General features: G+C 44.9%; 8 protein-coding genes and 1 long non-coding RNA gene across 11 annotated transcripts; 4 read left to right on the top strand and 5 right to left on the bottom strand.

The window, feature by feature from the left end:
• The first annotated feature begins 551 nt into the window (after positions 1-551).
• Positions 552-4,508, top strand: LOC6504589 (serine/threonine-protein kinase spk-1). Its single transcript, XM_001966536.4, has 4 exons — positions 552-807; positions 1,122-2,467; positions 2,523-3,420; positions 3,473-4,508. The coding sequence occupies exons 2-4, from the start codon at positions 1,293-1,295 to the stop codon at positions 4,328-4,330; spliced, it is 2,931 nt and encodes a 976-aa protein (XP_001966572.2). The 5' UTR covers positions 552-807; positions 1,122-1,292; the 3' UTR covers positions 4,331-4,508.
• LOC116655462 lies at positions 648-1,193 on the bottom strand. The gene is made up of 2 exons (XR_004310530.2): positions 1,052-1,193; positions 648-978 (listed from the first exon to the last, which is right to left on the bottom strand). It is a non-coding gene; the product is annotated as an uncharacterized LOC116655462 (long non-coding RNA).
• Positions 4,509-4,683: 175 nt separating the features above from the next.
• LOC6504590 (nudix hydrolase 8) lies at positions 4,684-7,070 on the top strand. Of its 2 annotated transcripts, none has more exons than XM_001966535.4 (4): positions 4,684-4,851; positions 5,656-5,980; positions 6,050-6,171; positions 6,230-7,070. In XM_001966535.4, the coding sequence occupies exons 2-4, from the start codon at positions 5,802-5,804 to the stop codon at positions 6,913-6,915; spliced, it is 987 nt and encodes a 328-aa protein (XP_001966571.1). In that variant the 5' UTR covers positions 4,684-4,851; positions 5,656-5,801; the 3' UTR covers positions 6,916-7,070. The 2 variants fall into 2 exon arrangements, with proteins under 2 accessions (XP_001966571.1, XP_044573147.1); XM_044717212.1 differs by lacking the exon at positions 4,684-4,851 and adding an exon at positions 5,515-5,582.
• Positions 7,071-7,459: 389 nt separating this feature from the next.
• LOC6502745 (mitochondrial cardiolipin hydrolase) lies at positions 7,460-8,278 on the bottom strand. The gene has a single exon (XM_001966534.3). It carries the CDS (start codon positions 8,276-8,278, stop codon positions 7,460-7,462), a length of 819 nt encoding a protein of 272 aa, XP_001966570.2.
• A 559-nt stretch (positions 8,279-8,837) lies between these two features.
• On the bottom strand, positions 8,838-9,821 carry LOC6504907 (mitochondrial inner membrane protease subunit 1). Its single transcript, XM_001966533.4, has 2 exons — positions 9,517-9,821; positions 8,838-9,458 (listed from the first exon to the last, which is right to left on the bottom strand). The coding sequence occupies exons 1-2, from the start codon at positions 9,613-9,615 to the stop codon at positions 9,060-9,062; spliced, it is 498 nt and encodes a 165-aa protein (XP_001966569.2). The 5' UTR covers positions 9,616-9,821; the 3' UTR covers positions 8,838-9,059.
• Positions 9,822-9,934: 113 nt separating this feature from the next.
• LOC6504906 (CDP-diacylglycerol--inositol 3-phosphatidyltransferase) lies at positions 9,935-12,519 on the bottom strand. The gene is made up of 5 exons (XM_001966532.4): positions 12,293-12,519; positions 11,595-11,729; positions 11,123-11,276; positions 10,910-11,061; positions 9,935-10,850 (listed from the first exon to the last, which is right to left on the bottom strand). Exons 1-5 carry the CDS (start codon positions 12,342-12,344, stop codon positions 10,666-10,668), a joined length of 678 nt encoding a protein of 225 aa, XP_001966568.1. The 5' UTR covers positions 12,345-12,519; the 3' UTR covers positions 9,935-10,665.
• Positions 12,520-12,699: 180 nt separating this feature from the next.
• On the top strand, positions 12,700-14,224 carry LOC6504591. The gene is made up of 2 exons (XM_001966531.4): positions 12,700-13,042; positions 13,112-14,224. The coding sequence occupies exons 1-2, from the start codon at positions 12,837-12,839 to the stop codon at positions 13,977-13,979; spliced, it is 1,074 nt and encodes a 357-aa protein (XP_001966567.1). The 5' UTR covers positions 12,700-12,836; the 3' UTR covers positions 13,980-14,224.
• A 393-nt stretch (positions 14,225-14,617) lies between these two features.
• LOC6504905 (ATP-binding cassette sub-family F member 2) lies at positions 14,618-19,443 on the bottom strand. 2 transcript variants are annotated; one of them, XM_014904368.3, is made up of 5 exons: positions 19,267-19,443; positions 16,739-17,428; positions 16,171-16,676; positions 15,558-16,094; positions 14,618-15,497 (listed from the first exon to the last, which is right to left on the bottom strand). In XM_014904368.3, exons 2-5 carry the CDS (start codon positions 17,415-17,417, stop codon positions 15,366-15,368), a joined length of 1,854 nt encoding a protein of 617 aa, XP_014759854.1. In that variant the 5' UTR covers positions 17,418-17,428; positions 19,267-19,443; the 3' UTR covers positions 14,618-15,365. The 2 variants fall into 2 exon arrangements, with proteins under 2 accessions (XP_014759854.1, XP_001966566.1); XM_001966530.4 differs by lacking the exon at positions 19,267-19,443 and having other exon boundaries at positions 16,739-17,591.
• A 574-nt stretch (positions 19,444-20,017) lies between these two features.
• LOC6504592 lies at positions 20,018-21,350 on the top strand. The gene is made up of 2 exons (XM_001966529.4): positions 20,018-20,443; positions 20,502-21,350. Exons 1-2 carry the CDS (start codon positions 20,111-20,113, stop codon positions 21,114-21,116), a joined length of 948 nt encoding a protein of 315 aa, XP_001966565.1. The 5' UTR covers positions 20,018-20,110; the 3' UTR covers positions 21,117-21,350.
• The last annotated feature ends 191 nt before the right edge of the window (positions 21,351-21,541 follow it).

The raw sequence follows: 21,541 nt of genomic DNA, 5'->3' as shown, positions 1-21,541 counted from the left end.
TGTTGTCCAACTGAAGCACCTGAGTATCTGGAACAAGGACATTTATAGGAAATTATAGTACTCACCCCCCTAAGCAGAAAATTAAAAAAATGTATTGCCATGCTGACTTTGGGCAGTGTGCATTTTGGCAACAAATTACGGATCCTTTATAATCCCTTTTTATAAACCTTCAACTGGTTATTGTCCTTTGTTGTCCTAAATAGTATTTTCCAAATCACTGATCCCGCACAAAGGATTCGCCCTCAATTGCGCAATTTCAGAATTAAAAAAAAAAATAAAACTAAAAAAGGACAGTCTGTTTAATTTCAGATATAAATTGAAACTAAGATATATATTTTTTTATATTTTAAATACATTTTTAAGAGCTATTAAGGTAAGAAACTAAAGAGATCCTTGAAAAGCCTGAAAGTATGCCATGTTTTTCAACAAACTTATATTTTTGTATAAGTCCACTTTTGTATAAGTTCTTGTATATTATAGACTGTTATTTCAGATAAAAATAATTAAAGAAAAAAAAAACATAGATGGCCTGGAGAAATACTTTTTAGGGGGGCTCTCGTTTTCGTTGAAACATTTGGCCAGAAAATATTTTGACGGCAACATTCGAACAGCTCCCAAAAATTCCCAAAACAAAAAATAGAAAAATATATATTATATATTATATATTTACAAAAGAAGGACAAAGACATTTGCCACTTCCGTCGAGACGTTTGGATGGTGCATATATGTATAGATGTATATATATTTTGTAAACAAAATAATAATAATTCGTAATAATAATTGAATGAAACCGATGAACAAAACAGCGTAAGTATATTTGAAAAAAAGGACTAAACTTTCAAGAGTTAATAATAATAATATAATAATAATAATAATATATTTTATATATACAATTTTCATCCAAATTCCAATCTCTAATTCTAATAAGAATTCTCCAAGTTCTGGCAAGTTTTTAAAACTCCTTAATTTAAATAAGTTCTGAAGAGTTTTGGAAAACGATTAACTTTTACAGTTAGTTGAAATATTAGACTTAACCAACCCTAGACCTTACCCGTTACTAGTCCGCATCCCTAGTCCCAAATACTGAACTGTCATTCCAAGACTTGCCCTTCTTTCCGCAGTACCTCCTTCCTTTATTTGCTTCGCTCCACTTCGAACCGGACAGTGGTCCACATAAAGCTCCTCCATCATCACATACGATTCCGTTCATTGCCACTTTGGATCCCGGTGGCGGCCACATTATCCATAGAAAGGTCTAACAACTCCAGGACGATACCATCCGAGGTAGTTCAATGTCGGATGAAGTAGAATATGTGGACGACGAGCTGGAGGACGCGGATGAGGATAAAAAGTATCGCAAGTATCCCACCATCAAGCGTATAGATGACCAGGATCTGAATAGTGTTAGGGATACCGCTGGGTATAGGGATGCCCCATCATCTCCAGAGATTAAGTCGGTTTGCGGTCCATCGCTCGATTCGGAATCCGTTCCGTATGTGGAGACATCGGCGAGTGTCTCCGAAATGAAGCAGCTCTGCCAATCGGTGGACCAGCACCTGGTCGAGCTTCAGCAGAAGTTCCAGAGCGTCTACAATCTCAACGGCAACAAGAAGTACGGCGTGGAGAACGCCGAGGAGCCGATGAGCTCCAATCAAAAACTGGAGACCACCCGGAAGATGAGGAAGCCACTGCCCAAGGACTCGGTGGAGAACGCTTCGATATCGCCACGACTCCCTGACGACGAGGACGAGGAGGATGAGGACGATGAGGAAGATGAGGACGAGGACGATGACGACGACGACGACGACGACGATGAGTCAAGTAGCTCTGATTCTGGCTCCGGCTCCGGGTCCGATCACATCGATCCTGAATACGGACAGAACAACGGGATGGAGGAGAGCCTGGCGGAGTATCGGGTGGGGGGCTATCATCCAGTGGCCGTCGGCGATATCTTTCAGAATCGTTACTATGCCATCCACAAGCTCGGCTGGGGCCACTTCTCGACGGTGTGGCTCTGCTACGACAGCCGGACGGAGCAGTACTGCGCCATCAAGGTCGTCAAGTCGGCGGAGCACTACACGGATACGGCACGCGACGAGATCCGGCTGCTCCGCACAGTGGCGGAGTCCGAGTGGCATCCGTTGCGCAATCGATTGGTCGACTTCCGGGACTACTTCTACATGAGCGGCCTGAACGGCACCCATCTGTGTCTGGTGTTCGAGGTGCTGGGCGATAATCTGCTCACACTGATCCAGCGATCCCGCTACCAGGGACTGCCACTGTGCAACGTCAAGCAGATAGCGCTGCAGGTGCTCGAGGGTCTCTGCTTCCTGCACACCCAGTGCCGGATCATACACACCGATCTGAAGCCGGAGAATGTCCTGCTGGTGGCGGACGACGTGGCGATCCGGGCTCAGGCCAATCAAGCGGCTAGTGCCTTTCTGCAGGCTCATTCCCATCTCTCCAGGTAGACGCTATCGACGGATATCTGAAAGGTAATGACATTAATATTTTTGTTCCAGGAGTGGCGCAAACAGTAGCATCAGTAGCGGCTTGTCTACAGCGCTCCGGTCCACCTGCCCCCCATCGCAGGAGGAGGTGGGCGGTGATCGCTGCGGTCAGGCGGCCCACACTCCAGTCCCCCATCCAGACCAGTCGCCCCTCTCCCAGGGCAAGATTCCATGTACATCCGGTCCAAGTCCCATACCACCAGTCCATGGCTCCAACCAAAACCAGTCGTCCAATGACGCCAAGCTGACCAAGACGGCCAAGCGGCGAATGAGGGCGCGCGCCAAGCGCAGTGTCACCTTCTTCCAGCAGCACCGTCAGTGGCTGCGCCAGCGCGCCGTAGAGGATCTCCTGGGACTGGCGGAACGGGGTTTGCTTACCTCGACCACTGCCGCCATGGGTGTGACCGGGAAACTGCCGTTTATGCCCTTCACCTTTGACGGCCTGGTGATCCTCGACGAGTCGGACATCGTCCAGCTGGAGCGGGTGGCCCTGATCGAACGGGTGGGCGATATGCCCACCGCCTCGCACAAGCGAACACTCGACTCGCCCATCAAGGGCACCAATCCGGGCTCTCCGAAGCTATCCAAACGTCGCCGGCAAGCGGAGAACTCGCCCAGGAGTGGCAACGGAAACGCAAAGCTGAATCTCGCCCAGAAACAGCACATCTGCAAGCATCTGGACAGGAGCTCCACTGCTCTGAAACTGCTCATCAACAGCCCGGAAAAGTTTATGCGCTACGTCCAGAAGAAGGTGGCCGAGTCGGATAGGGCGGCCCAGGCGCGCCAGCCGGTGGCCAGGAAACAGCGGAGCGGTACCGTCAAGAAGACCAAACAAGGCTCCAAGAAGAAGAGCCCCTGTGCAACGGGAGGATCCTGCTGCAGTGCCAACGTGTCCGGTGGATGTGTTCAGGTATGTTGCTCTTTTTCACTTGCCACAGGCCCTCACTCAAAGTCTTCTCCAGGCCAAGGAGCAGTTTAGACCCTTGCCCAACCTGGACATCAACTCCCGCAACGATCCGGCGACGCAACAGTGCAAGGTGAGCGTAAAGATAGCCGACATGGGGAATGGGTGTTGGTTCCATCATCACTTCACCGACGACATCCAGACGCGAGAGTACCGGGCCGTGGAGGTGATCCTGGGAGCGGGCTACAACGAAACGGCCGACATCTGGAGCGCAGCCTGTCTGTTCTGGGAACTGGCCACGGGCGACTATCTGTTCGATCCGCAGGTGGACCGCGGCAAGGCCAGCCAGGACGAGGCGCACATCGCCAACATCATCGAGACTTGTGGTCCGATACCCCGGGAGCTGATCGATCATGGGGACTACTCGTCGGACATCTTCAAGCCGAACGGCCAGCTGAGGAACATCAACAACCTTCAGTCGCGTCCTCTGGCCAATGTCCTGATGAATCACTATCGCTGGGCGCGCAAGGACGCCGTGGAGTTTGTGGCCTTTTTGGAGCCGATGCTTCAGACCGATCCGAGTCGCAGGGTCTCCGCCTTGGACGCCATGCTCCATAGTTGGTTGCGCGTAGACGGGGATGAGCGTGAGGATCGGGACGGTGACAGGGATGGGGATAGGGACAGGGAGCAGCGGGATCGTGATCGGGATCGGGAGCGCGAGCGGGATAGGGATAGGGATCGAGAGCGCGAACTGGATCGGGGTAATGATCATAATCACAATCACAATCATAACGAACTTACGGCAGCTGGCGGGACAAAAAGCATTGGTGGTGGCGGCGGGGGTGGAGGAACTCCACGATACTCTAAATCAGATCCGGGAACATTCAACGGCGACATGGGTGCGCAAGAGTCGTAATTTTTTACGAAAGACAGTCTTGGCGTCGCCCTCCCCCCTCCACGGGGAAAAATCCACGGGAAATATACTTTATTATTTAAAGATCGCATCACCTCCATATAAGTGTCCATCTGTAAATGTAATTAAGCAGGCCGATGTAGGTTGACATTTCAAATTCAAATAAAGTGCGCCTGCAGTATTTATAATTGTGTTACAATGGGAAAATAATACCTACACTGGTTGCCAAAAAGCTTGGCGCTCGCCATCTTGAATAACGATCAAAAAAAAAGATCGAACTTAATCGAAATTTATCGAAAAATGTAGAGATGGAAAAAAAATTTTAAAAATAAAGTAAAAATGCCATCACTAGGAATCAGCTGTTGGCCTGCCATCCCTAGAACTTAACATGCTTGTCAAACGACAAATTGAAAGCGCGCGCTGTTTACTTCCACTCGTATATGCCAAAGTCCATGGTCGGTGTTCTATTTAGTGGTCCACTATTAAACTGATCGGTCCGGTTCATCACTCAAAGCATTAACCTAGTGAGTTTAATGGTGGCTCCACGTCAAACAAATCGTCAAGTTTGTTCTAACAGATTAGCCAGTGTTTGGCATTGTTTGTTATATAAATTTCGCCAATTGTCCAAATTGATAACAACAGGCAGGTAGCCAGCTGATAAACATACACAAACCGCATCTCATGCGGAAACAATTCAAACGACTCACACAGTCGCAGGTGCACAAACAACAACACTGCCACCCGCCCACACGCACCTTGGATTGTCATTCAAGGTTGCGCGCTAGAGATGGCCCATATTCAGTCACGGTTTATCAGAAACGGTGACAGAAAAAACAATAAGCTTCAAATTGTATAAAAAAAAATAAGTTATTAATAAAATAATATTATTTAAAAAATAATTAAATATATATATACAGATTAGTGATGGTAGAATATAGAAATTAATATAAATTTAGAATAAAAAATAAAAATAACTTTAAACGAGAAGTTTTACAGTTTTTTATTTAAAGTCTTAATTAAAGCAATTATTTTTGGAAATTCAATTTAGAATATATAATATTTTTAGCTCGAAGACTCCCTTCACTTGCTCATCTCTATGTCACGTTTATTACAATGGGTCTGAGCGCCAAGTTCGAAATGTCAAAAACAGTTTCGTTTATATCCCTTATCTTTAGCCGCTGAAAGATAGAGCTTCTACCCATAGTATCTGGTCATCTACGGAATCCAGTGGAATTTTTGGGACTATGCTATTTAAGTTTTTAATAAAAAGAAGGCTTTTTATAATAATTCAAGCATATAATAGCATATTCTGTCTTTTCCGTAAACAGCATGCTGGGGGATTGGTTACGCCTCGAACTCTGGAAACACTGAGCTGCATCCGCCGTACACCACGTCGTCCCCCCTGTCCTCCGTTCCGCTGGAATCCGATCTGTCAACGTGATTGGCCGTAGTCGTTATATTGCGCAATTATTTAATGTTGGCTACGAGTTTCCTGGGTCGCAGAAACTGTCTAAACCTGTCGACGCTCACTTTATGGAGGACGCTTACCCGGACCACTAGACCCCGCTCCCCGACAGCGGCACTGAGAATCCCAGCCAACCATCCGTATCCAGCTCCCCAACTCCAAGAGCCCATCGTACGCAACTACTCAAAGTAAGTTTTCTCATTTTTTTGTAATGGATAAAATAATAAAGATTTTAATGTTTCTATATCCTGGGGCAGAACTAATAACATGGAGTCGCCACCGGGTGTCTTTCGTGGAATAGTCGACCGCTTTGCCGGCGTCACAGTGGACGGACGTGAGGAGCATGTGGAAAGCTCTGGCTTTCGGGAGAAACTAAACAGTAAGAAGTCCTAAAAATCTATATAATTTTATTTAAAATCTCATGTAAAATCTTTCAGAATCACTTGACTTTTGGAGGACAAACAAGAACCGAGCGATATGGTTCCGCGTGTACAAGGAGCAGGCAGATTGGGTGCCGATACTGGCCGAGAACGGTTTCGATTTCCATCACGCCCGAACCGGAGTGGTGGTCATGTTCCAGTGGCTGCCCAAGGACGAGAGCAGCAACCTGCCCAACTACGCACACACGCTGATGGGCGTGGGGGGATTGGTGATCAACGATAAGGACGAGGTCCTGGTGGTGACCGACAGATTCGCCATGATCCCGAATAGCTGGAAACTGCCCGGAGGTTATGTTGAGCCGCGTGAGAACTTTGTAGACGCGGCTATCCGAGAGGTGGCCGAGGAAACGGGCATTCAATCAGAGTTCAAATCGTTGGTCTCCCTGCGGCACTCGCACTACGGCAACTTCGGCTGCTCCGATGTGTACATCGTGGTGGCCCTGAAGCCCCTCAATCTGGACTTTAAGCGGTGCGAGCGTGAGATCGCCCGGGTCCAATGGATGCCCATTGAGGAGTACCTGAATCATCCGCAGGTGCACGAGACGAATCGTCAGTTTCTCTGCACATATCTGGACTACAAGAAGCGCGACCTGACCATAACCGTTCGCGATGAAGTGCATCAGGTGCTGAAGAAGAAGTACAACCTGTACTTCGTGGAGCGGGAGCAGTCGAAGAGCTCTTGAGTGGTGTTTCCGACGGGATCCGTCGCCAAATTCTTAGTGCAATTTCTATAATAGTCTGTTAATTTTTTTTTTTAACCCAACATCCTGCAGGATCATCTGCAACTGCACAATTCTGTCAAATAAAATGTACTTTTGTATGTCGGTCGAGAAGCATCTGCGATGAGATTCCAAAAGAATTTGCTTGCCTTAGAAGAAAATAAAATAAGCCATGATTGCCGCAACTATTGCTCAGGAGATTGCTCAGAAGTCCATAAGGAATTAATGATTTGTACATAAATAAAACATTTTACATAAAATTGTTTATTTTTTATCAAAAATATATTTTGTATAAAGTGTTTTTTTGAAATTGGCCACCAGACTTTCAAAAAAGTAAAGAAAACCTAAAATCTAAAATCTTTACAAAAGATTGGTCATAAATTTATGTTTTATTTTATTTTTTTAAAGATATATTCCATTTTTGAGAGAGATTTTTGTTATTCGAGTTGTAGGAATCCCTGAGGTATCAGGATAGAATATTATTAACCTTTTCGAGGCAGGAAGTCCTCTACCATAACTCCTCGTACTCTTCCTTTTTGCGCTTGGGCGGAGCAGTGTTTACGGAGACTTTCCACAGGCGATTGAACTCCTCCTGCAGGACCTCGGCCAGGCTGGCATCGTGGCTGATGATGCAGTTCTCCCAGTTTCCCCCGAAGCCCTGCATCGTCCAGTTAACAGAGCCGGTAGCGAACCTAGTGACTATGGGACGATGGTAGCGAAGTCCCCGGCTCTTTTGGATGTCCAACACCCGGGATTCGGTGTCCACGACAAAGAACTTGTGGTGCATGAGGGCATTGCGGGCACCCATGTGCTTGGGGCCGCGCACAATCACCCCAAGGCGGCGCAACTTTTGGAAGACAGAGTTGCCGGCCGACTGATGGTCGGTAATTATACGCACTCGTACGTTTCGGCTCAGAGCCCGTACAAAGGCCTCCGTCATGACCACGGAACTGAACGAAAAGATGGCTGCATCCACGGAGTACACCGCTGTATCGATCTGATTCACCAGCTTTTGGACGTTGCGCTCGCTGCAGTGGGGATTGCCGCAATCCCGCTTGTCCTTCGGCACTTTCAGGCGTATGAAGTGATAGTGTTCCACCGAGCACTCCTCGCCCAGCTCGTTGAAGAAGGCGACATCGAACCGTGGCGGTTTGGGCCTCATAAGGTACCGGAGCTGCTTCCAGAGCCACCAAACTACCTCCGAGCCGAGAACTAGGGCAGTGCCCGCGCCGAAAACGGTCCAGGCCTTGTGCTGACGCATCCAATCGAAGCACGCCCGGTAAACCATGGTGGTCTCCCATCCCAGAAGTGGCAGATTGTAGCTCATTGTGCTTAGGAAGATGGCCCAGAAATGGCTTCCCTTCAAAAATTTCAAAAACAGGGCTGCAAGCGCGCTGTCCTAAAGAACAGTGTTGTATAACAGCTAGAAATTACATTAGCTTTGTGATGAGGCACTATTTTTACTCATAAAAGGTAGATAGAAAGATATATTTTAATTAAAACTTAATATTTACATTTTTATTTAATAAATTAAATCATATTTACTGAATATTTGACTTCAAAAATTTCATTTGATTGTATTTTTATATTATTTCAGGGCTGCAAAAAAAAAGTGTTGGAAAAAAGGACGACATGTCATTTCATGCACAACTGTGCAGCCTTTTCTTCTAAGAAAGTGCATTTTTATAATATTTTGAATTAAAACTATATTTTTCTTATCCATTGTACTCTTCACAGTGGAGTAATTTAAGCTGACACAGCATTAAAGTGCTGGTTCTGGACGCACTTCAAAACAGATCAGATTTCTTCCATATTGTTTACAAATTTTTGTTTTTAAGAGGAAAATCATAAAAAATACAAATATTTTAAACCTAAAACAGACTTTATTCACGATAAAAATAAATATTTATTGGGAATAACGCAGCTGACACTATATTTTAATTTTCTTAATGCAGTTCCAGCCGAAAGATAAACATCGAAATCAGATCAAATAATTCTATAAAAAAGCAGACGTACACAGTTGCCAAACAAAAAAAAAAATAGATGACCAGGACACACTTTTGTGAATCCCCTCAAGGCAGTTTATGTTTTCCGAACGATGAGCGCCGCTAGAGGTTAGAAAGTTCATTTAGCGGCCATATGCGGCAAACAACCCGGCTCCGGATGAGGCCAACCGGAATGGGTCCGTAGTAACGCGAGTCCGAGCTGTTCGCCTTGTTGTCGCCTTCGATCCAGACGCAGCCACGCGGCACATAGTCCTTTATCATGATCGGCTTCGGTTTGTTCTTATCCACACTGTACTCGGTCTCAATGGGATTTGGCTTCTGGGTGAGCACCTGGTCGCCGGCCACGGCCACGATGCGCTTGCAGATGTACTGGCTGGCGTTGATGGGCGAAATGGCGATCACAATATCGCCGGGCTGGTAGCCGCGCCAGAACTTCGACAGCCGCTCGGTGACCAGAACATTGTCGGAGAAGAGTGTGGGCTCCATTGAGGGTCCCTTGCACTGAAACGGAAGGTTATAATCATAAAAGTACTATCAGTAGCGCCTGGAAACGGCTCACCAGGACAAAATCGCCTATGTACTCGAATGTGCAGTGGGTTATTGCCGCATAGGCGACGGTGTAGCGCATAAGGCTGCCCAGGCGCCTAAGGACCTTCATCGTGGTGTTGGTGGCTTCGATGGCTATGTCTGGTCCACATCCGGCCTCGGTCAGATCATCTCCAGCCGCTCGCTTCTGATTTCTTTCTTATTTTTTGGCGAATGTTTATGTTGTGTAAAAGTTCAGGGTTGCCGGACAGCGTCAGCTGATCGTAAACGAGGGCTACCAAACCAAAAATATACCAAAGAATCGGAAAATACCATTAAGCGGGAAATTTGAATGGAAAATAAAGTGCAATCTATAATAGAAGGCCTTGTAATCGAATATTTGAAGGAAAAAACCGCGAAACTCTGAAAAGAAATGAATGAAAAACTATAAATTTAGCACATAAAACCACGTTTATTTATTCCAACTTTTCATCGGTAATTTTGACTACGATCGCCAGCTCTACTCTGACTTGATTAGAATATAATAATATACATATATTTCTTTTAGTGTTTTCCTTAAATCATCTAACATCCATGTTCGTATATTTCTTGCAGGTCTCCAATTACATTTTTAGACTTACGATTAAAAATACATTAGTTACACTGAGAAAAGTGCTGGGGGTGAGGTCGTTAATCTTTAATATTTAATCGAACCAAAGACACATACAAAATGAGATAACTCCTGGAAAATCGGCCTGTATATATAACTAAAACATATACAGTCACGCATGTATGTATAAATTGGTGTAAGCGTCACAAATGTTTGTAAATTACGTTTAACTAAAGGCAAATAAATATGCAACAGCTATGACTACGCTTGAATTTCAATTTTTCAAATTCAAAAAAAGATTATTAAATACAATTTGTGGGGCTTCTCAGCCCCGTCTAACTAAAAATACAAAATAAAGTCAACAATGTTGCAATAGCGCATAAAATTAATTAAAATTCTACTACGGATTAGTTGCTTGACCGAGATATCTGTATATCCTCATCTGTTCTGATCGCTTCTCGTTTTCGTGTTTGGTTTCTTAGTTTTTTTTTTATAGTTTTCTTTTTTTTGTTGGAATCAAGAGTTGTTTCGCTTCAGTAAGCTAATGGAGCTGGTGTGCTGGAAGATCTGAGTTTACTCCAATTTCTTGCCAGCCACCGGGTTCTCCGATTTCTGGCGCTTCTCCTGGCGCTCGCGCACATCCACGGCAGCCAGATCGATGCCCGCCACATAGGCGTGCATCACCGAGATCAGAGCCTTCAGCACGGCGAAGGGGCCCGTGAGGAAGGCGAGAATCTTGAACAGCGAGGCCCCGAATACTACAAGAAGATGCAGTCAGTTAACTGGAATTTCCATCAAAATCTTAAAGATTACTCACTCAGTGGTCCGTAAGTGAAATGCAAAAGGTACAAGCAGACGTAGAACAACTCGTTGACGCAGCACATGAATGTGAGTATGTCCTTCTGATAGTACAGGCGCATTATGAAGTTCTCGTTCACCTTGTGCGAGCTGCGTCCCACCACCACACTCCTGCAAGGGTAATAGTTATCATATGAGTTATTAATCTTAAAAGTTTGTGGCTTAAACTTGCGTCTGCATGAAGAGCCAGTGACAGGCGACATCAATGGCGATGGAGAGCTGGAACCAGAACATGTACTTGGGGTAGAAGTAGGCCAGCGTCACCAGGAGGCCGGTGGTGCCGCAGCGATCGGTCAACTGATCCAGCATGGCCCCAAAGCGAGTGCCTGGAAGGAAAAGAATTGAAATTTAAAGTTAATTCCAGTTTGGTTATTCTATTTTTAGAATTTGAATATCATTATGGGTGAGGCTATCCAGCCATGACCGTATTGGGGTCTCTGGGCGTGTCATTGAGCAAATATCGGGCCGATAACGAGCGCCAGGTGCTTCTCAACGGCGAAGTGGGCAAAGTTCGACCCCTAATTCAATGACAATCGCACTGATTTGATTGGATTGGCCGGCTCATCGTTCTCGGGTGGGTTGTTTGTTTTGTTTTTCGGTTCTTGGAGGGGTTTCCGGTTTCGGGGTGGTGGAGCAGCACTCACTTTGGTTGAAGGCCCGGGCAGCGTGTCCATCGACGGCGTCCAGCAATGCAGAGGTTACGTAACACCAGCCGGAGATCACATAGTTGGTGGACATGAACCAGAAGGCGATCAGGGCCAGAACGATGCGTGCATAGCCTGGAAAAACGATGGAAATTAGACATCAACATGACTACCAATACGGTGGCAGCAGGGGCGTAGTGGGAAAAGGTTTTCAAAGGGGGTTTATAGACGGAGATTGTAAGGGATTTGAACTAAGATCAATAGGGACTCTTACAGAATGATATACTATATATATATTAGTATATAGTTTGGAACTATTTTAACTTTAAATTAATTTTGTTTTAATATATAAAATAATAAGGATTAGTTTTTTTTAACTAGAACATGAAGTTTAAAATATATTTAAATAAATTATATTTTATTTTAATCCTCTTAAATCCCCCTTCGATCCGCCACTGCCCCTTCCCAGAAGTGTGGGAAAGAGGGGCGGCTGACATTGAAGGGAACAAGGTGGCAAGGTGCCGTGCCCCTGAACTTCTACGTTGCACCTTCGCATTTCACAGGTTGCCATCGCCGCTAATCCAATTAGCCCACATAGCTTCTATTGTGTGTTTCATAAACGGCACCATATTCGATTTGTTTACGTGATAAAAACAATAATATAGCAGAAAAAACACAAAAACACGCAAAATACTCACCAATTAAATTGGGCACAAAGATAAAGACGTTGTCATGCTCGGCAATTGCCATTTTGGTAGCGCTGGCTAATGTCTCAGCTAGGTATCGGCGTTTTATTCCTGGTTTTTCCGGGCTTTTAGCGGCGATTTGTGACTTAAATGCGCTGCGTCCGAATTTTGCGATGTTTTTGCGCTGTATCTGTGCTGTTTAGTGTGGCCAGTCGGGATTTCCGTGAGAAAACTGAAAAAGATTATTAAACTGATTATTTGGTGTTAATCAACACTTAATTTGGTACTAAAATAAATATTTTATTAAATATTTGTTAGATGCTTTTTAGATATTATTTAATCAAGTCTAAGAAGTTTCTAATAACATATTTATATTTAAGAAAAAAAACAACTTTTTCCTCACTTTCCAACACTGTAGTATTTTCCAGCCCTAGTGCAGATAGAAAATCTGTTTTTGTTTTTGCCCCATGACGAGTTCCACAACAAAAGCGATTAAATATGCATACCTAGAGCGATTGCAACAAAGATATAGCTGCTAATGCTATAGCCGGATGGGATGGACAAGCTCCGCAGCAGCAGCAGTCTGGCTGGTATCGGCTCCTTCACCGCCTCCACGGCCTCGTCATCGACTGGCAAGGAGTCGCCCCATCCGCACCCGACAGCCGCCAGCCAGCAGCTCGAACAGTATCCCAAGAACCTGATAGAGCAGTATCTAAGGGCCTCCAGTAAAATCAAGAAATTCGAACGTGCCGGCTTCTTCAAGTGAGTATCGAATGAATCATAGAGAGAGGGAGAGAGCTAGAACCGGATATCATTGGAATCTTATTGCAGACGCTTCGCACCCAGTGCCGGGGATGTGCAGGCGGACTTCCAGCGGCTGGCCTACAGCTTCGAGGAGTCGGGCATCCATCAGTACGCCGCCATGTGTCACATCGGCTACGCCAAGTGCGAATCCTACGGCGGCTCCTCGCAACGGGAGGCTGAGGCATTCCTGCGGGCAGCACGCTCCTTCCAGCGGGCGCACAACGAGAGCGGACGTCTGAACCTGCGCACCTGGCACTCGGGCTTCCGTGAGGGTGCCCTGCACTGCTACCAGCGTGCCACCGAAAAGGCTCTCGACGGCGGCGTCTTCAAGGCGGCCATTCTGCGGGAGCTGCGCCAACTGGAGCCGCAGGTGGAGGCCAACAGCAGTCTCGCCTCGCCGGCCCACCAGATCCACGACCTGGAGACGAGCGCCGAGACGAGCAGCCAACGTGGCGACTTCCGCAGCGCCCTGCAGCACTACGACGACATTGTGGACAATATTTACGAGCGGCGGGGTGCCCGGATGTATGGGGATCTGTTGCGTCGCGTCGAGGTGCTCCGGCTGCTGCTGCTGGTGCATCTGAATCTGCCGCCCGCCCGCCAGTCGCCCGCCCACATCAAACTGATCGAGCACTACTACGGCCTGGCCGTGTTCGAGTTGAAGGCGCGTCCCAGTTCGTCCCTGGCGGACGAGGGATCGGGCCAGCGGCCGGGCGCCTTTGTGCCCGAGCAGCAGCAGTACGCCCTGGCGGAGATCGCCTGCGCCTGGGTGGAGCGCAAGATGTACGATCTGAAGCAACTCCTGCGCGACTTTGGGGCGGAGTTCGGGGCCCTGAGCCCGGCGGAGCGGCAGCTGCTGAAGGTGATGCACTCGGATCTATCCAGGAGCTACTAGCTCGTGGTACTCCTCGTGGTGTAGGACATGTAACTATCGCCTAAGAGCAACCAAGTCTACCACTAACCTTTGAACGTGCCTACACGGAAAAAAATTAACAAGTCGAAAGGGGGGGGGAAGTCTACTAAAAATATTTAAAAATAAAAAAAAAAGAATAAAAAAACGCATCTAATAAGCACACACAGATTTGAAAAAATGTACAATAAATAAAAAAATAATAATTCTGGAAATTTTTGTGTCAAGAATTGAAAATACCAAGTTGGTCTGTTAATTCGTTTATTTACTTTTTCAAGCAACTTGATTTATTTTTTTAGCAATTTGTCTCAATTAAGTTAGTGGGGGGATCGCTGCTTTAAGGGGGTAATCAGCTTAAAATCGCCTAATTTAACATCGTACTTGTATATATCTTGTTCTGTGTCTTTATTTTTGTTTAGTTTCCGTCACAATTAATTATTTAATTAATTAATTAATTAATTAATAACCTATAATATCCGTTCCTTGTAATTTGTAAATTTTTTTTATCGTAATACCCATTTATTCTTGGCCTCTATATCCCTTTCTCTCTTTCTAATCCGTGTTTTTGTTAAAAAAAAAAATCAATTAATTTGTATAAAAAATTTAATAAAATAAAATAATAATCACGGATCGGATCTATATATTTTTTTTTTTATGAAATATAATCGATTTTGGTTTTAAATTACATACTTGTTGTTTAAATCGTTTAATATGTATATTTTTCATTAATTATAGTGTATAGTTAAGGCGTAAATAAATTACAAAAAAAATAATATATTTTTTTATATCGTATATATATGTTTTTGTTTGTTTTTGTTTTTTTATGAAACCTAGCGAAGAATTAAACAAAATTACATAAGCGCAAGATCACAAGCAGTTTGTAGTTGTTTGTTGTTGGTTTGTTTGTTTGTTGTTGTTGTTTTATATTGATATTTTTTTTTTATATTTCATTTTGATAACTATTTATATATATTTATAATTTTTATTTTATTTTTTAATTCGACACATAAAAGAAAAAAATTCAGCTAAAATTTGTGTATTCTTGTGTTTGTTGTTCTTGTCAACTAAGTGTGTTTGTTGTTGGAGTTGTTGCTGTTGTTGTTGTTGTTGATGGATGGTGTTGGAGAGGAGTGTGTGTCCTTAAGTCCTGTCCTACAACAGGACTCCATAGGATTGTTAACTCAACTCTAATTTCGCACAATATTGTAGCCCCGCCCCGGGGGGACCAGGACCTCCATTATTGAAGAGAAAAAGTCTAGAATGCCTGAATGGGTGTTCCTTGTTGTGTGTATGGTGCGTGTGTGTGTGTATAGTGTTTGGGATTCACATGTATCTACGACGTAACTAAACATTCCAAGCCTCTCTTCTACTCTACTTTGCCGCCTTGGCCTTCTTCTCGTTCTCGGACACGATCTTGCTCTTCAGATGATCCTTGTAGGTGAGAATGCCGCCCTTCCACTTGGTGACAGTCTCCTTCTCACACACCCAGATCTCCTCAGCCACCTGTTAGCAGAAAAGTGAATTATTTAGAAGCCAATCCTCTCAAGAAATCCCATCTCTTACCTGATTAATTAAACGGAAATCGTGACTAACTAGAACCATGCCGCCATCAAAATCGTTGATCGCATCGGCCAGGGCATCGATAGTCTCCATGTCCAAGTGATTGGTAGGTTCGTCCAGCAGGAGGAGATGTGGCACCTGCCAGGCCAGCCAGGCGAACACGACACGACAACGCTGGCCGTCGGAGAGCTGGCGAATGGGGCAGACCTGCTGCCGACCCGTTAGGCCATACCGGCCGATGATCTTGCGCATCTCCTCCTTCTCCTTGACGTCGGGGAAGGCGCGCATCATGTACTCCAGCGGACTGGCGTCCAGATCGAGCAGCTCGTGCAAGTGCTGATGGTAGCGGGCGATGCGCAGATGCGAGTTCTTGCGTATCATTCCGGACGTGGGCACCAGATCACCGTACAGGAGCTTCAGCAGCGTCGACTTGCCGGCACCGTTCGGCCCCACCAGGGCCAGACGTGTATCCAGATCGATACCGAACTCCAGATTCTTGTAGATCCAAGGCGTTTCATCGTTGTATCGAAAGTTAACGTTCTGCAATTGCCACAAGAGGATTAGCAAGTGGAGTAGAGTGGAGGGGACTATCTCTAGAGAAAGAGGTCTATCCTACCTGCACCATGATAACTGGCGGCGGCACTTTGCCGCAGGAGGGGAAGTAGAAGTTGAGGACCTTGTCGTCGGTGACCTTCTCGGTGAGTCCCTGGGCCACCATTTTGGCCAGCGTCTTCTCCTTGGACTGCGCCTGCCGCGCCAGCTTAGCCGAACCGTGACCGAACCGGGCAATGTAATTCTTCATGTGAGCGATCTGATCCTGCTCCCAGTTGTACTGCTTCATCTGGTTCTCCAGCAGCTCCATGCGGGTGCGGACGAACGCCTCGTAGTTGCCGGTGTAGTACTTGAGTCGTTTGCCCGTCAGGTGGATGATGTTCGTGCAGACGCCGTTGAGAAAGTCCTGCGAGTGCGAGATGAGCACTAGGATGCGCTTGTATGTCTTCAGCTCCTCCTCCAGCCAGACGCAGGCGTCCAGATCCAAGTGGTTGGTCGGTTCGTCGAGGAGCAGAAGGTGCGGCTTCACGAAAAGGGCACGGGCGAGAGCGATTCTCATTCGCCAACCACCTAAGGGACAGAGATTCCCCGTTAGAGATTAGAATCCTGAGGAGTTAGCACCAAGTACTCACCAGAAAAGTCCTTGGCCTGTTTCTGTTGCATGGCCTTGTCGAATCCGAGACCGTGGAGGATGCGGGCCGCCTTGGCCTCGGCCTGATCGGCGGACATGTCATCCAATCGCTCATAGATATCGATTAGCTGCTCCTGGGCATCATCCTCGTCGCTCATCGCCAGCTCCTCGGCCAGTTTCTCCAGCTTGATACGCTCCTCGTCCACCTCCATGACGCACTGGAGGGCGCTCTTCGAGCTGGCTGGAATTTCGCGCGTCAAATGGAAGATATCGATGTGCGGCGGAATGGGCACCTCCCGTCCACCTAGCACCGCCAGCAGCGATGATTTTCCGCATCCGTTGAGTCCGATCAGACCGTAACGCCGGCCACAGTTCAGCTCCAGCATGGTATCCTGCAGCAGTTCCGATCCAAAGAACGTGATCGAAAAGTTTGCTATCTTAACGTCACGGGACCGGGGATGTACTGCCAACGAACCGGTACAGGATCTTGCCTCGGCACTGATCCTGGCCTCCTCCTCCAGCTTGGCGCACAGCTTCTCCTCTTCGGTCATTTCGCGGTCCAGTGGCTGGCCGTTGGTGGTGCCGTTGGTGGCCTTCTTCGTAGAGGGTATCTGTTGGATCTTCTTGTTGCGGGCATCCTTCTTGCGCTGAGCATCGCGCTTCTTGGCATCGGATGGCATGATTCCGGCGGCTGCGAATGGAAATACGGACCAGGATGAGATCTATCTATCCTCCCGACTTCACACTGGGTTTTTTTTTTGGGGTAATACTACTACTATACTATATTTTGGACTATTTTTTGTTTCAATACTGCTGTGCCAAAGGTTTCCGATGTACTGGGCCCTGCCTCTCCCACAAACTGACACCGATCGGCGCCCGTCTCGGGGACATTTCAACCGCCAACTATACAGGGCTTCCAATTTTTCATTCAAATTTTGTCTATTTTTTTGTAATATCTATGATTTTTGCTTTTATTTTGATTTATTTTTAACTGAAATCGCCAGGAACGAGAAAAGGTGGGCCTGAAATTCCATTCCGGAAGGGGTTTCTTATCTTTTTAAAGAAAAAAATTGTGTTTCTAGGGTGAACCATGCTTATCTTTAAGATTATAACAAAGAATTAATCTTTTTTTCTTTTTTAGATTTTAATTCCTCACAGATCCTATCATTTTATGGAATATGAGACTTTTCAAGACCCTTTTTTTTGTTTTTAAATTATATTTCTAGGGTGAACCATTAATTGTGGTGTATCTTTAAGATTAAAACAAAGATCTATACTTTTTTCTATATATTTTAATCCTAAAAGATCCCTTTCTTATAAAGAATATGAGACTTTTTAAGACCGTTTTTAAATCATATAATTTATTAATAATTTCAAATATCTAAACCCCCTACAGATCCTTTCTTTATCGCCATATATGTATACGACTTTTTAATACCCTTTTTTGACAAAAAAAATTTTTCTTGGTTAAGTCATTAAATATTACTTATTTTTTAAATTAAAACAAAAAAATATATTCTTTTTAACAGATTTTTATAGATTTCAATCTTTATAGAATAGAATAGAATATTGCAAAAAATTTCTTTTTAAGACACTTTTTTGGATTGAAATCTGAATCCTTTTAAAGAATAAAAGACCTATTTTAAGAACCTTTTTTCAAAAAAATTTTAGTTATAACTAAAATTAATGGAACAAACTATAAAATTAAATATTTATAGGGTTAACTATAAATTATTATTTATCTCCAAGATTAAATCAGAGAAATAACTTTTATTTTATAGATTCTTTTAAGATTTTAATCATTAAATAGATTATATGCCTTTTGAAGAACCCTTTTTGGCGGTAAAACATGTGATGGGCAGCACTGGTCGAGGATCAAGGCCACCACCTGACTGCCCAGACAATGCATGCTTTTAGGCGGCCCTCTCTCCGCCCCAGACCAGATGTTCTCTCTCACACACACACACGCACACACACACATCTGCTGCTACTGCTGCACACACAACTGTTTCAACAAAAGTTTTTGAACTCAATTTTAAAATTAGATAGCGTCAGCAAAAACTAAAAATTTCCACTGTGCTGCCTGCGCTCTCCACTGTGCCAGCCCCCTTTCAGGCGCCCCCGCCATCACCCTTCCGCCCTCTCTCTCTCTTTCTCTTTCTCTCTTCCACTCTCCTGTTTCACGCACTGTTGCCGTGCGGACTAGTTCGGGATGCATGAATGGATGATTCACTCTTGGATACCCTCTCGGAGGAGGAGCTGCATTGCCGCGGGGGGTTGGCAGAAGTAGCCAGAAGAAATGCGGTGAAATTGCAAAAAAAAAATTTAAAAAAAGTGATAGACAAAAGTGCCGATCGAAGAGATCTTGCCTCTCTTTCGGTCTCTCGCACGCGTCTCCACGTTACAGAACACACACACACACAAACACCTACACACAGACACTGTGTCGGAGAAACGCGAAACTGCATGTGTATTGTGCTGCGCACATTATTGAATTTTCCACGGTGTGGGCGAAGAACGAAAACTCACCTGCAATTTGGGTGTTAATAATAAATAAATAAAAAGGTGTTGCGCTCAGGAATCGCAATCGCGGATATAAGTGCAACCAACGGCTCGGAGGGGAACGGAACGGAATCGGATCGGATCTCGGATCTCACACGTGCACGGAGTAGCTGCTGAAAAGTGCCTGCTGCTGTTGCTAGTGTTGCCAGCTTAGCTATTTCCCGTCAAATCTAGCATTTTTTTGCAATCAAAAACGGTCACACTGGCCTCTGGCGCCGGTCTCGCCGCACATTTTAAATAATACATTTTAATAATTTATGGTTCTACTCGGGTTTTAAAATACAGCATATTGTAACTAAATAGCTTTTTGCAAAAACTCTAAACACTTTGCATACGCAAATTCAGAAAAAATTCGAATTTGAATTTATAAATGTGACCAGGGTTAATAAATCCTTGATTTAATTACACTTTTTAACTTAAAATCTATACTTAATTGTTTTTCTTTTCATAAAAGTTAAATTCTTTTTAGTTTTAATATAAATTTAAAGTTTAATTTAAATAATTTAACAAAACTTAAATAAATGATCGCTTTGATAATAATGTGACCGTCTATACATGTTTCATTTCGGATTTTTTTTGGAAAATTATAATTTTTATTTTAATTTAGAATAAATAAAATTAATTATTGAAACAATATCGTTTATTAAGAGCATATTTTATAAAACAAGACAATATTTTTCTATAAAAAAATATCGGCAAAAGGCGTTATGATGTTTTGAAAACTGTACCAACGAACTGCCTCACTAATCCAGGGTAAACAAAAATTGTGTTGTTTATCAAAGTGGATTTGGATACCAGACCGGACTTGGCCATGTCGAAGCTAAACGACACCAAGATTCCGATCACGGACTTTCTGGAGGCCTACCGCCGCCAGCCGTGCCTCTACAACTCGCTGATGGACACGTACAAGAACCGAGAGTCCCGGGAGGAGGCCTACGGAGCGATAATCCGTGCCTTGAAGATTCCCCAACTAACCGTGGTGGACATTAAGCTGAAGATAAAGAGCGTCCGCACCGTCTACTCGAAGGAGCTGCGCATATGGATGCGGGAGAAGGAGCTGGGCCGGAGCTACGAGCCCAAGTTGTTTTGGTTCAAGCTGGCGGATTCCTTCCTGCGATCCGTATCTCTTTCCCACGGCAAAAAGGTGGGTTATATAAAGGATATTCCTTGCTCTTCTTCGTTTTTAAAATGTTCTTTTTCAGTCCAAGAACAAGAATGGAAGTGCTCATCAGACTCCCATTAAGTCAGAATCCATGGTGCCGTCAGTGAAGATGCTTTTCAACCCCTCTGCCGACATCAGCATGAGCGAAGATGCCCTGGAGGAGGAGGAAGAGGAGGATGCAGCGACAGCTGCAACCGAAGAACCAGAGCACCATGAACAGGACACTCAGGAGAAGGCAGCCGAGAGCAACTGCCTCATAAACGTAGCCAGTGAGAGCGCCCGGGGCAAAGCGGAGCCTATCATTGACGACTCTTCTCTGTGCATGGTGGAGGAGCCCCAGCACCAGCACCAGCACCAGCAACGGCAGCCGCAGCACCTGAATCCCCCCTCGTTTGCGCAACATCCCTCCCACCATCAACCCGGCCCGCCAGCACAAAGAAAAATGAAGTACAACCCAGCCGGATGCGAGGCGGCCAGCGACGATGAGCTGATGATCTTCGGCCAGAGCATAGCCTCCCAGCTGCGCAACATCACCGACTCCTACTCGAGGTCCGTGGCCAAGCTGCGCATCCAGCAGGTGCTCTTCGAGGCGGAGACGGGTCACTTTCAGAACGTCGACGCCACCAGTCCCCCGCAGCTGCAGCATACCTTCTAATCCATAGAGTTTAAATGAATCCATATAGTCTATAGACCGTAGTTCGGAAATCCGAACTGGAAAAGGATAGTGGACTCTTTTCCTTAAGTTTTTTTTTTAAATGCATTTAGTTTGCTCTAAAACGCAAAATAAATGTGCAGTAATTTTATTCCCAGCTTAAGTTTAATTTATTAAATGTGTAAATATGTATTAATAATAAAATACATAATTTTAGACCTGATAAAAAGTTTTGTTAAATCTTTATTTGAATTGTTCCCAGCCAGAAAATACAATTTAAGTTATTATTTTAATGAATTTATTTTATTTTATTATTTTTTATAATGATTTCATTGTCCTGTATTTATTTTTTAAGTTTTGTATTAAATATTAAAACGTTTTTAATATTTTCATGCCAAGTTTTATTTAAATTTAAAATTTTTTCCCCT

The sequence above is a fragment of the Drosophila ananassae genome, chromosome XL (genome assembly GCF_017639315.1).
Source record: "Drosophila ananassae strain 14024-0371.13 chromosome XL, ASM1763931v2, whole genome shotgun sequence".
Classification (NCBI taxonomy): domain Eukaryota; kingdom Metazoa; phylum Arthropoda; class Insecta; order Diptera; family Drosophilidae; genus Drosophila; species Drosophila ananassae.
This window is presented reverse-complemented; position numbering and strand designations above follow the sequence as displayed.

Bases quoted from the DNA above. Each gene is read 5' to 3' on its own strand.
- LOC6504589 (XM_001966536.4), top strand. From the start codon at position 1,293: ATGTCGGATGAAGTAGAATATGTGGACGACGAGCTGGAGGACGCGGAT. The intron at 2,468-2,522 runs GTAGACGCTATC...TTTTTGTTCCAG, and splicing joins GCTCATTCCCATCTCTCCAG to GAGTGGCGCAAACAGTAGCA. The intron at 3,421-3,472 runs GTATGTTGCTCT...AGTCTTCTCCAG, and splicing joins TGTCCGGTGGATGTGTTCAG to GCCAAGGAGCAGTTTAGACC.
- LOC6504590 (XM_001966535.4), top strand. From the start codon at position 5,802: ATGTTGGCTACGAGTTTCCTGGGTCGCAGAAACTGTCTAAACCTGTCG. The intron at 5,981-6,049 runs GTAAGTTTTCTC...ATCCTGGGGCAG, and splicing joins ATCGTACGCAACTACTCAAA to AACTAATAACATGGAGTCGC. The intron at 6,172-6,229 runs GTAAGAAGTCCT...AAAATCTTTCAG, and splicing joins CTTTCGGGAGAAACTAAACA to AATCACTTGACTTTTGGAGG.
- LOC6502745 (XM_001966534.3), bottom strand. From the start codon at position 8,278: ATGAGCTACAATCTGCCACTTCTGGGATGGGAGACCACCATGGTTTAC.
- LOC6504907 (XM_001966533.4), bottom strand. From the start codon at position 9,615: ATGAAGGTCCTTAGGCGCCTGGGCAGCCTTATGCGCTACACCGTCGCC. The intron at 9,459-9,516 runs GTGAGCCGTTTC...CTTCCGTTTCAG, and splicing joins ACATAGGCGATTTTGTCCTG to TGCAAGGGACCCTCAATGGA.
- LOC6504906 (XM_001966532.4), bottom strand. From the start codon at position 12,344: ATGGCAATTGCCGAGCATGACAACGTCTTTATCTTTGTGCCCAATTTA. The intron at 11,730-12,292 runs GTGAGTATTTTG...TCGTTTTTCCAG, and splicing joins CTTTGTGCCCAATTTAATTG to GCTATGCACGCATCGTTCTG. The intron at 11,277-11,594 runs GTGAGTGCTGCT...TTTTCCTTCCAG, and splicing joins TGCCCGGGCCTTCAACCAAA to GCACTCGCTTTGGGGCCATG.
- LOC6504591 (XM_001966531.4), top strand. From the start codon at position 12,837: ATGGACAAGCTCCGCAGCAGCAGCAGTCTGGCTGGTATCGGCTCCTTC. The intron at 13,043-13,111 runs GTGAGTATCGAA...ATCTTATTGCAG, and splicing joins GAACGTGCCGGCTTCTTCAA to ACGCTTCGCACCCAGTGCCG.
- LOC6504905 (XM_014904368.3), bottom strand. From the start codon at position 17,417: ATGCCATCCGATGCCAAGAAGCGCGATGCTCAGCGCAAGAAGGATGCC. The intron at 16,677-16,738 runs GTGAGTACTTGG...TCTGTCCCTTAG, and splicing joins ACAGGCCAAGGACTTTTCTG to GTGGTTGGCGAATGAGAATC. The intron at 16,095-16,170 runs GTAGGATAGACC...TGGCAATTGCAG, and splicing joins CGCCAGTTATCATGGTGCAG to AACGTTAACTTTCGATACAA.
- LOC6504592 (XM_001966529.4), top strand. From the start codon at position 20,111: ATGTCGAAGCTAAACGACACCAAGATTCCGATCACGGACTTTCTGGAG. The intron at 20,444-20,501 runs GTGGGTTATATA...GTTCTTTTTCAG, and splicing joins CTCTTTCCCACGGCAAAAAG to TCCAAGAACAAGAATGGAAG.